This window comes from Camelus bactrianus, chromosome 8 (genome assembly GCF_048773025.1).
Source record: "Camelus bactrianus isolate YW-2024 breed Bactrian camel chromosome 8, ASM4877302v1, whole genome shotgun sequence".
In the NCBI taxonomy this organism is placed as follows: domain Eukaryota; kingdom Metazoa; phylum Chordata; class Mammalia; order Artiodactyla; family Camelidae; genus Camelus; species Camelus bactrianus.
Window position 1 is genome coordinate 29,909,543 of NC_133546.1, and position 13,021 is coordinate 29,922,563.

The window sequence follows — 13,021 nt, forward strand, 5'->3', positions numbered from 1 at the left end:
AATCAGACAATGTCTACTTGGTCCACCAGTATGAAATACATCCAACTGTCTTCTGAGACTGGATTGTAAACTGCTGTAGGGCAGGAACCATCCCAAATATATCTTCCATCCTTCCCCTTCTCTCCACCTCCACTGCCACCACCCTAGACCAAGTAACCACCATCTCTCACATGGACTTCATTATGTGTTCATTAACTAGATCACTGATGTTTTAGATTCTTTTGCTGAAGTACACAGTGGATAGTTATATTGGTGTTTAAGTGTATCTCAGTGGTGTGAACTGGTGGAGTTTTGAAATGAGCTAAGAATGCATTATTACACTTCCCTAGTACTCCCATAATAGAGAGTAGAGGCTGGATGAAATGGGTAAAGATGGTCAAAAACTTAGAGTTGTAAGAAAAAAAAAATGTAACAAAATATACTTTCTGAACTCTTGCTATCCAGTAGGTTTTTCTGGGACAGATTAGATTCAGACAACGAAGGATTTCTCTCTCTATGTATATTTGTTGATCTCTCTTCTTCACCAGAATGTAAGTTCTGTGAAACTAAGTAGAGATTAAGGCGAGGCTCTATGTCAGGCACAAGCTCAGTGTCTAGCATGGTACTTAGCTCATAGCAGAATCTGATAAATATTTGTGGAGTGAAAAAGATTTTAGTAGAGCAAATTGCCTCACAGAGAATATATGTTCAATCAATATTGGTTGAATACTTAATGAATTAAGATGTCTTGTAAATATAACATCTAAAAAGATTTCTTTTTCAAATGCAGAGTTATCATCTATTTATCTTATCTAATTGATGTTAACAGAGTAAGTTGCGATTGTGAGGATATATTTAAACTTTAAATGTCTGCATATTAGCTTATATTTGAATCTCTGAAATTGAAGTGTTGTATTAACTTGAGGGTAGAGAGGAGGTAGTGAGAAATATAGTAATGTCATAAAATAATAAGAGGCTAGAATATTATTTGCATGAAATCTCAGCTAAATAATATGTACAAACATTAATGGGCTTGTAGAGGAAGAACTGTTACAAATTTCAGACACGATGACTTTTTCTCTGTTTCTGGGAAAGAGAGAAATAAAACTCTGAAGACAAAAGGAAGGGAAGAGTCATTCTGTGTCTTTCATAGTCAGGTCTTTGTAATTTTAAGTTACATCTCAAAAGATATAAGATCAGATGATGTCATACTTTTTTTCTAATGTAAACTTAAAAGATGCTTTTTCAATATTCAGAAAAGTGCTAACTACAAGTTTGAGGAACTCAGTTTATTAACAGTATAATTGATAGTGAATAAATTAGCTATTATTTGGCCCTCCATCATTATTATAACAATCCATTAATTTCTGGAGCATTACACTTGACACAAGAAAATGTTGCATAGAGTCTAAGGAGAAGTTCCATGAGGTTCTCAAACACTGGGATTTTGCATTATATACAGCCATGCTACCAATGACAACCCCAGGAAGGCCATGGGAGTCACTGTTGACAGTTTTCTGAATGCTTTAGCTCAGTTACTTATAACTTGTAAAAAAAAATCACGTCACAATATAATATAGGGATAAGCATTGGATTAAAAAAAATGTCACATTTTTATTTTCCTTGTACAAAAACTCTGGGATATTTATATCCTGATGTTCTCATGCTTTTAATCTATTAATTTCCTCAACACATAATGGAAAAAATAGCAGAGTAGATGGGTGTTACCCTTGATTCTGACGTGGAATCTCCCTAGTCACTTGATACTTGGGGGTCTCAGTGTCTCCGCTCTGAGATGAAAGGGTCAAGTCAGTGAATGATTTCTGAGGCCCATCCCACCCCAACCCTATAGGATATTCTTCTACTCAAGCAAAAGGCAAAACTGCAAGCAAGTTCTGGGCTGGGGACAGGAAAGCATGCAGATGTAGCCCCGCCCACTTCATTTAATTCATTAGTCAAAACCAGGTAAGTCTGGCTTCAAATTGATGACTTTGAGGTGAGGGAAAAATGAGTCCTTTCAGGTGTAATCTATAGTATTTCAATATCTAACATTATACTAGAGTTTTCCTATTCATTTTCAATATATGTACCAGGAAAAGTGACCTTTTATAATTAATAAATGCTAAGCTTCTTAACTTGCCTTATGTTTCTCTTTTAAACCTTGAATCTGGTCAAGTTAGTAAAGATTAATTATGCTAAAGCCATGCTCTTCCATGTAAAACTTGTTAACTGTAGAATGACATGTATATTGGGGTTTAGTATATTAACATTTCATCATTGTTTCAGTGTTCAGCTCAATACATTTTACTTGTAGCAGTTTTTTTCCTATTTTAATCTTAATGTGATTTTCAGAAGTTTAAGAAAAATAAGATACACTTCTTTTTTAATAGCACAGATAACCTTTCTAAAATATTACAAAAATTATGTCCTTTCCACTGACTGCTGAATAAATGCAAATTTCTAAGACTGACATCCCAAGATCTTCTACAAAATGTTCTTAGTCTCTGCTTTATAACCTCGTCTAGTTCATCTCCCCCATATAATCATTTCTGCTCTACAAGTGGAACAATTGGTTTTATGTTAAAATGTGATATATGTTCTCCTGAAAAGAAAACAAACACCAGGAGTTCCGTAAAAATTATCCCTAAAAATACCAAGGCTTATGGGAGAATAGGGCTAGGGCAAGATACCCAAAACTGATGCAACTTTGTAATCAGCTCACTCAGGGAAACAAACAATCTTGATAAAAATATTGGCATGATTCAAAAAGATATGTTAAGAATTTTTAAAATAAGGAATTATTTCAGTAAATGTAGAGGTTTAACTTAAAAGGATTAAGTGAAGGTAGTTTGATGGCAAGGAGTGTGAGAAGAGGTTGACCTGGTTGAGTGACAGATGTGGTAAATATACACAATGATGAAAGAGGACTGGGCAATGAACTTTTCGGAGACAGAGCGCTTGGCCAAACCAAGGGCAAGTTCATGGTTGAATGGGTATTGCAGGCTGTATTCTGGACCCAGTACTCCTGAGCTTGGTGTCCTCAGCTGAGTTGGTTCACTTTGCATTCAGCTGCCTTTACTTAATGGAACAAAACACTAACCCGCTGGGAAGAAGTGTGTATGAACCAGTGCGACTTCTGCACCTTGATGACATTATTCTCCCTTTTTTCAATCTTGTCTGAGTGAATTCACATTTATGAAGCATGTGTTCTAGCAGAACAGACTTTACTTGCTCTTTTCTAAAAACATTCTGGCTTTCCAGCCTTCCCACCTTTGCTCTCACTGATCCCTGGGACTAGAATGCTCTCCACATTCTATCTGCCATCTCCCTCCTCTTTTGGACTCTTACTTTGTGTCAAAGCCCTCCTTAAATGTCACCTCTTCCATGAAGCAGATCTTGATGCCCTTAACTCCATGTGAATAATCATAGTATACCCTGAGTGCACCTTTTTAAGGGGATTTTTATTATCCCTTGTGTTTTGGCTATTTTATTATCTGTCTTTTCTTCCCTTCTGGCTATAAGTTTCTTGATGGGTAGAACTGGACTGTATTCTTCTTAGTATCAGGAAGTTGTAAGTGTGAATCTCTCTAAACTGAAAAACACCCTACAAATTCATATATATATATATGTATGTATGTATGTATGTGTATATATATGTATATATATTCACATATGTGAATACTATTATAATTATAGTAATTCATATAGTACTTTATATACTGAAGGCATGAGATCATTGCAGAATTGATAATTAGTGATGTTACAGTCTTAACACATAATATGCACTCCTGAATGAATATTTAAATGCTTCAGGTGTTTTGTTGATAAAGAGCTTTTCTTCTGTAAAACTCTAGAGATGAGAAGGAAATGTAAAGTGTACTCTGCTTCATTGTTGAGGAAATTAGGTCCTGGCAATGTGCATGTGCCCTTTACATTGGAAATAAAAAATACAGACCCCTTAGCATCAAATGATTTTAGAATTGCTGTGTGTATATATTAAGCTTCCAGGTATTTAACTTTAATCTTATAGCTTTAATTTAAAATTAAAATTGTTGTAGTTTCAGTTGATCAGTGGGCTCTAATTTTGTTATGCAGAAAAATTCTCCACTTACACCTAATTGTTTTACATCCTCTAGTCAGGTTTATATAAGAATATTTATTCTCTACATATGCTTTATATGCTTGCTAAATATTTTCGAATTCCTACATTCTAACCTCTGTCTTATAATTAATGATGTTTATTATGGAAATTTTTCCCGGCCTATCTCAGCCTCTGCTTCTCCTTCTCCACTTAAGCAGAATCTTCGAATCCCATGGGTTTCCACTTGAAACACTTATGGGATGCTATGTGTCACTGGAGAAATCCTGTAGGAGATAAAACCTGCAGTACCGTTTTATATTTTGTTATAAACATAAACAGAGTGAATCCAGGCTCTGAGAGGCCCGAAGCTTAATCAGTTTAGGGAGAGCTCTCCTTATGACTACAGAATTGCCCAGACATGCAGCATCTCCTGGACACGAAGGTGAGATGGGACAGAGAGATAATATAGCCTTGACTGATTGAGATTCAAGTATCTTACCTTTGCAAATTTTACAAAAACATACGACAATGTCAAAGTACTGTTAGGGTACTTCCCAGGGCCTTGGAAAATGCCTGCACAAATGAGGGAGCGGACTTGAAGTTTCTTAGCTTCTTGGTAAATTCACCTTTGAACACAATCTCTTCAAACTTGTTGCATTCACATCATTTATGTGATAATAGAACGTTGCACAATAATATTAGAGCTTTTGTGATGCGCAGGCCAGACCTTGGGAGAGCCCTCATCTCAACTAACCTGACAGTACATCCTTTGCAGTCACCTTCTTTTTCTCGGAAATTCCACAACCCTATAGGTTTGCTGTCAAAGTATGTTTCTCCCATACAGCCAGTAAATGTAATCACACGAACAGCATCAGCCTTCTGCAGAGAGAAACATATTTGTTAGAATTTCTCAAAAACACCTTAGAGAATCCATGAGAGTTCTTAGCAGCAGAATGTGGAGTAGATATTATCCACTCTTTGTGAAAATCTTGGGTGTGTACATATCCATCTTTTAACCACATCATGTCTTCACAGATCTTGGTTATTCTGTGCTATACCAGTTTGTCACCACTAGTAAAGAAACACTCCTGAGCTCCTGATCTTAGGTGAGCTGCTTATTCTTTTTGAGATTCTATTTTTTTTTAAGTCTGTAACATGAAATTATTAGGAGAATTAAATAACAGAATTTGTTTATGGTACCTCATTCAGTGACCAGCACAGAGAAGGTGTTTAATAAATGTTAGTGCTCCTACATCACTAAGATTTCTCTCCAGACATCATGAGAAACAATACATACTGGCTACACAAGGGGAAAATAAGCTTGCATGTAAATTACCTTGTGATAATGCTGTCTCCAATTTTTCATTTCCTTTTACACCCAAACAGGTTTCCAGGGCAGGAGAATGAAAGGACAGCGTGAATTTGTAAGAGAAGGGGCTGTGTTGTTGTTTGCTGGCATACAGAGCACAGAGGCCAGCATCAAATAAGGGTGTAGTAAATATTCGTTGAATGACAGCCCTGGTATCCTTCTCACAGGGAAAGGTCTTAAGCTTGATATACAACATAGTAAAGAAGGAGGGGCATGATCTGATCCACTCCAGAGAACCCTGATGTAATTTAAACTGTTTCTTTTGGCATCGATATAATTCTACAACTTCAGAAACACTTTGCCAAAGCAAATCCACGTTTCTCTGAATAATGTAGAAGAAAAAAGTGAAATGACATATTTGGGTTTTAGAACAAATATAAGAAGATGGTCACTAAGTAGTTAAATATTTGCAGTTATAATTTTAGGTTAAACGCATCAACATGTACATGTTTCTGTTGCTTTGATCGAGTGGTGCACTGCCATGGAGAAGGAATACTGATGAGAGACACTGACATTTACAAGTCAGGACTGACCCTTGGAAGTCTCTGTCATCAGTGGAAGCTTCTCTTAATTTTCCGGAGATTGATCATCCTATTTGGGGATTCTACTTGCATTTTGCTTTTCCTTCTTGCATCAGAAAAACTATACTTGGGATATTTTCCTACTCCTTTGAATTTCCATCACATATTCATTGAGTAACTTGTTTTCAGTTTCCGGTTTCTAGGCTGATGTGGCAGGAGCCTTGAAACTTTTGGCCAAAATGATTAAGATTTTCTATAGATTTCATTTGCCTGTTTTTTTTTTCTTCCTCAGATTGGCATAAAAAAAGTTTTATGCCTAGTGACATCTGAATAAGAAAAAAAAATTATTTAATGTGCATTTTAAGGTTTGACTACTATATCTTAGGCATTTGTTATAAATCTTATGCACATAATCTCACTATTCATTGTGGTAGTAAAGCATGGTGATTAAGAATAGAGAATGAGCCTGGTAACACGTGTTCAAATCCCAGTTCCACCACTGATTGCTGTATGATCTTGGTTAAATCATTTAACTTCTCTCTTACACAGATTCCTTAACTATAAAATGAAGAAGATACTATCTACCTTTTGGGGTTGTTATGAAAATTAAGTGTTTATTCATGTAAATTACTCAGAGTATTACTTAGCACATAGTAAGGGCTATATAAATGTTATAAAAGTTTATTATTATATCCTACAATATGCAAGCAAGATAGATATTTTCATCTCCTTTTTCTAGTTGAGAAAACTGAAGCCCAGGGGGTTAAATGATTTGCCTAAGGTCATATTTTAGTAAGTGACAGAGCAGGGAATTCAACCTGGATTTAATTTCAAATTTTATTATTTTTTTTTGTATTACTCAGTCCTACCCCTATATTTCTCTTTCTGAAGAAGAGAAAAAGTTGGCAATATGACTATATTTTACTATGTAGCATATATATTTATATGTAGCTCTAAGAAATGAAGATGATTTTAGTGTATAGTGCAGAACCCATTCCAATACTTTAAAGTCACATCTCATACACAAAGCAAATAAAACAACCTCACTCTATATGAAGGTTGAGTTCTCATAAATTTGGGGTCACCCTAGCTTTTCACATTTTCTGACTAATCTCATCCTGGGATGATTCTGACAAGCCCAGGATTATCTGTAATATTTGGTTGTGCTCTTACATCTCACCCACAGGTCGTTTTCCAACACCTAATTCCATTTAATCAACACGAGCTTCTTTAAATGCAGACATTTTGCAATTTGAAATGCACAAGGACCTGTCATGAAGCAATTATGAATATTAAGTGCATTACTCTCGATAAGAATGAGAAGAGCAACTTGAAAACTTTAAAAATCAGATCATGATTTGAAGACTTATGGGTCCTGTGATATTTCCCAAGGTATTCATAAATCTTTTAATTAGATGTGAGTTTGAACTTTATAGCACTTCATATCAATGAATCATAATTGATTCAGAAAATGGGATATCTTTAAAAAACACTTTGCTCCTGAGGCAACTAACATAAGAATATCAAAAGTAAATACACATAGGTTTAAAAATAGTGTGTTTCCAGAGTGGATATTCAAGGAAGAAAATTCTTACTCAAAACATATTCAGCTTTTCATAAAAAACAAATTAAGTATACAGTGGTCAAGTTTTTGCAGTGCTTTATCATGTCTTCTCCTAAAGTAGTCATGGCAGGAACTGTCTGCAGAAATGAAATTAACAGGATGGGGAAGAACACATTACCTTCAACTTCCCAGTCAAGCCACCAACAAACAGCATTGCATTTGCATCCACATCTAGAATAGTGTACCCTGGAGGTGACGCTGAATGGTATGTACTGGGTACAATGCTGGCTTTGGGTCCATCCAGAGCTCTCACAGAGATGGTTCCATTTCTCCCAGTTCTTCCAGGGCACGTGTTGAAATGAAATGGAAGAAAATATAGAAAATGAACTATGTATCACATTTCTGGTCACTTTTGATTTAAATGGTATATAAAATATAAGGCCTTGTTTTAGAATATTTCAGAGATAACTGGGTGTTTTGCTTTAAATGTTCCAGATTCATTAAGCTGCAAATCAAAACCCAGAGTCTGATCTCTGCTATATGTTTACCATCAGATTCAACCAGGACCAGGGAGCAGTGTATCCTGATTCTGAGTGTGAGCATTGATAGGAAATGACAGAGTAGCAATCAGCTGATGGAATTACCATAGGTTGGATAGAAAGCCTTTTTCCCCTTGCTTTACAAAACAATTTACTATTTACCTACATGTACTATTTAAACAAGTTGATATTACTTCACTTAGCATTTTGTCTAATTTAACTTAGCAAGTGAACCCTCAATAAGCCACCCTTCTGAATCATAAGCTGCATAATTTCTCCTAAAATCCCTTATTATATCTTGGATCAGAGTTTGCTGAAGTAGTCTTCCTGGAATCATGCATCATTTATTGTTTGGCATACCGTCTTAATGTACAGAGCATAACACCCATTCTTCAGAGTTGTGTATACAAATTGTACAGAACTTCACATTTAGATTCAATTAGTAGAATTTGAAAAGCTATTATTACTGTATTTCATTTTCTTAAGTGAGTGGTTCCCGTGAGTTGTTAAATATGAAAATCTGATCTCTCTTCTGAGATGAGCAGTCATAACAAAACTTTAATGTCACGTTTCTCTCTCTGCTGTCTCATTCTGGTAAGTTTTTATCTTTGAGGGTGCAGTATTAACTGAAATACGTGGAAACAATAGAATGAATTTATCAAATAAGGTTCTCCTTTAACAAAATATATCTCTTCTAATAGAAGAACTATACTTTGTAGATATAAGTATTCTTAAGCCCAGTAAAGTACTTAATCCCTCCCACACTATCACATATGCAAGCACATTTTATCTGTTGCATGCATGTGCTCTCTCTCACACACACACATGCACACGCTTTTACTGAAGATCTTAAAAAGGAATTGAAGATATTTCTCCCAGTAAGTTTATTTCAAACTTTTTATTATGAAAAAAATTAAACATATACAAATATGGAATGAAACTCTACATATCCATTCCCTAGATTCAACAATCACCAGATCTTCAAGTCTTCTTTACTCATCTCTGATCGACTTCATCTCTAGCCCTCAGCCTTTAACAAAACCCCTCAACTGTTAGCTGCTTTGAGTTTAGGAGGCAATTGAGAATTAGAAAAAAGAAGAAGAAAAAATGAGGGGAAAGAATTGAGGACAAGAATGAGTTCTATAAGTAATCTATACACTGTTAGAAGTTAACTGAATTAAAGATTCAAAGTTAGAATTAATCAATTTCCTGTTGGAAATCAATTTTCCTGTGTGGACCTGGCATATATATTCATGCCAGCATTTGGATCTTGCACCTGTCTGTAGCCAAGCCTGCGATGCAGACGACAAGAGGAGCTTTGCACCCAAGACAGACACCAATGGCACCTTTGTGCTCTGGATTGTACTGATGAAGGTGAGTCTCAATACATCTCCTTCAGATGACTGAAAACAACTTAACCTCGAGATTCCAGAAGAGGGGGCCAGAATGGACAGCTCAGTCTGTTCAATATCATGAAGGTTTGTCAGTTCCTAACAGGTACTACAAAGATACCGTTCACACATACTTAAACACGTAGATGATATTTAAAATTTGTATACATACATACATAGCTACCTTCTTGAAAGAGAAATGTTTTTTCTTAAAAACTATGAAACTACATCAAAATCCTGTCAATTATCTTAACCTTTATTGAGTTAGTTACCTTGATGCCTCAATACGGTACCAATACGAGTCATCAATTGTCAAATCTGGATACTCTACACGTCCAACTCCAGATCCAACATCCCAGAGGAAGCTTACTTTGCCTTTACGCATTTCTATAGCCAGAAAGTCAACCTAGTGCAGAGAAACACAAAAACAATAGATACCAGATATAAAGCACCCTGAGAGAGGAGGCCAGAAGAGTCTTTTCAACAGGTGCCATTTCCAGGTATGTGAAATAATTAGAAGCCTCATGAATAAAAGTCCCAAATAATATGATCTATTATTATCTATGGTTAGATATTATTATATCTTTAAAACGACACAAATGTCTATTTTGCTGAGGCCAAAGTGCTAATTCAACAAATTCTAGTTAGGTCTAACACTGAGACAAAAATTTTTTGTCACCCTGATATTTGTGGTGGAAATAAAAGCACACATTTGGGTTCAGAGTTCAATGTTTTCATGACGGGCACTGGTGTTTTTGAGGGGCTGGATATGATACTTTATCCAAAGTGACCCAGAATTTCTCCCCTGAATTCCAAGCATTGATTTACGTGATAAGTGGTCTGTTGAAAAGTCTTCATTTTGAGAGGTTTCCATGCATACAAAGTCAAATGGGTCAAATGAAAGGAATTAGAACTTTTGGGGTGAGCTCTTCCAGATACAACTTCTGTTATTTCAGTTTGAATCATAAATCCAACATGAATCAGAGGAGTCTTCACCAGCATGAAATTAGGACACAGTTCGCCATTTCATTTAACATGAAAGTTCATTGTAATTTCTTAGTTAAAGTGAAAAAAAATTCTATTCCTATTAATCTTTTTTCTTAAATATCTGGATCTGAAAATACAATTCAAAATAAATGTTGATGTACTCAGAAATGAAAGCAGATGTGCCTAAACACTGTAAAAAGTTTTCATTTCATTTGCCTTCTAACTTAATTTGACACTTCAGAACTTTGTGAGGTGAGATTCTGAGGTTTTTCAAATGTGAAAGTCCACCTTACCCAATTTTGGGACCATGTTATTGGATTCTATACACTTTCCATACTACCAGGATTAACCTCTGACTAAACCCAAACACTGGGTTAGACTGTTAAATGTTAGACTTACAAATTTGGCACTTCCAAGATAAAAAAGGAGGTTGTCGGCGACAGCCGTCTTTACGTTGACAATGATACTATTGTAGCTTCCTTTCTTGATTTCCGGCTTGTATGTTCGAATGCAGTCACCTCCCGAAGACACAGATACTTTGATCTTCAAGGAAAACAAGGTACAAAGAACCAAGACTAAATCTCTCAGAAAGTTTGAAGTAGCTCCCAAACAACCACAAAGCCAGCATCATCTCTTCTTTGAAGTTATTTTTCCATCATCAAATGGTAACATTAAATGCCCAAATGCAGACACCATTACACTCACTAATGAGGGCACAGAAGAGCAGCTCTCCACCAGCATTTTGACAATGAGCTGCTCACAGTCCTGTGTCTTGTCAGCACGCTACTATTTTTTGAAGCATGCAACTAACAAATTCTTACTTTCATCCCTGACTCCTTGATGAATATGGGGACATTCTCAAAAGGTGATTTTACATGAAGATAATGGTATAGATCTTCATATAATGAATTAATGTTTAATGAAATTTTACAATTCAAATTTCAGGGATTGGATTTGCTTAAAGTAGGAAACCATTTTTCTTTTAGTTTTCAAGAGGAAATTACCTACCCTCCCATGCTCGTACAGTGGAAAGAGGCCAACTAGATTTTGTTCTAGATGTTCTAACAATAAGAAGACTATTAATCATTCCACTCAGAACATACATTTCAGAATAAATTATACCTTCTTATTAAGTTGCCAGGAAATGAAAAAGAAATCATTTCCAATGGCTATCATTACTAATGTATTTAACAGCTCCTTTTTCTTTTTGACTAGTACTTTAAAAATTACTATAAATTGCTAAGAAAGGAATTCCTATGTGAATAGAGATGACACCAATTTTTACTTATATTTAGGGAGCCTTTCTTCAATCACAAATAACACTAGTTGATTATCCCATTTAATTTTTTTTGGCTTTCATGCATCTTCTAGGGGGTACTTTCAGGACAGCAATGTAGCTGCCTGGACTCAGAGAGAATCAGTTACTTTGTGAGTGACAGTGCTCACAGTAGGAGGCAAAAACAGGGGAAGATATAAAATTTCTCTTTGCCACTGATTCAAATGTCTAGCCTCAGAAATCCTCTTGGCCCTCACTAGGGGTGAATTTCCATTTTCTCATTCCTTCTTGCACTTTCCACACTTTGAAGAAAACCAATTAGTATTATTATTACCCAATAAAAGGGTAGTGCAGTCTCCAAACAAGAGAGCCTAAGACACCAATCTCCATGTTATGATGAGTCAGGCGGTGCCTCGAAGGGTCTAACTGGGGAGTGAGTGTAAGGCAGCACCAGGACCCCACTCCAAAGGTGGCACAGATGACACAGAGGAGGTGCTGGATTCAGGAAAGCCACGGAGGAACTTTTGGTTCTGACAAATATGTACATTTATCCAAGTTTGAGAAATCCTGATGATACAGCAGATTGGCTGAATCGCTGCCTAACTAACCACACAGACCCTGCCTAACTCATATATTTGCACTTTTCCTCACTTAATCTGCTATCCAAACTGCATCGCCCAGCGAAGAAAACAGGCTTGCCCGAATGGAACTGTGTGTGTGGCCTGGGGCTGGAATAATCTAGAAAGTCTGCTGCTGTCCTTGCCTCCCCTCTAAGGGTGGGACCCCGTCTGACAACTGCAGAGCTCAGTACTGGGGTCCACTCTGGTCCCCGGAGTGTTTTCTCTATGTTCTGGAGAGATAGTCTCCCTGGTGGTGTGGTTGTCAGTGAAGAAGTTAATTCTTTGCTCCACAAATGATAGGATTTCCCTTCTAAATAAAACACTAAGCGTAGATGATTCAAAATGAATTGCAGAATAGCAGAACCATGAGACGTTCAGCTTTTACTCTGGATGTTAATACTATAAGGTAGATGTGCAGTGGAGGCTGGCAGAGGGTGTTAACATGATAAATAGCAGCTACACAAAGGGTTATCCCAGGATTTAAGAGACGAAAAGGATAAAATAAAGCAAGAGAAAAATAATATAATGGAGGGCAGGTAGCAGAATTGCAATCTTTACATGTTTTTAATGTTCAGGAAAAGGTGTAGGACATAGTGAGTTTTTAGGAATTTGCAGCAAGTGAACCAAAACCACCATCAGATAAGATCTTGGCACTGAGCAAATTTAGTATCTGAAGCAGGCTATAAGAGCCACT

At 36.3% G+C, this 13,021-nt stretch overlaps 1 protein-coding gene across 1 annotated transcript in view; it reads right to left on the bottom strand.

Annotated features, from left to right (window-relative positions):
- The window catches only part of LAMA2 (laminin subunit alpha 2), a 516,774-nt gene that overhangs the window by 49,398 nt on the left and 454,355 nt on the right, over positions 1-13,021 (bottom strand). The window contains exons 46-49 of the mRNA XM_045524726.2: positions 10,831-10,974; positions 9,717-9,850; positions 7,693-7,852; positions 4,815-4,939 (exon numbers count right to left, since the gene is read on the bottom strand). Of these exons, the coding sequence (XP_045380682.1) occupies positions 4,815-4,939; positions 7,693-7,852; positions 9,717-9,850; positions 10,831-10,974 (563 nt within the window). The remainder of the gene's footprint in view (positions 1-4,814; positions 4,940-7,692; positions 7,853-9,716; positions 9,851-10,830; positions 10,975-13,021) is intronic.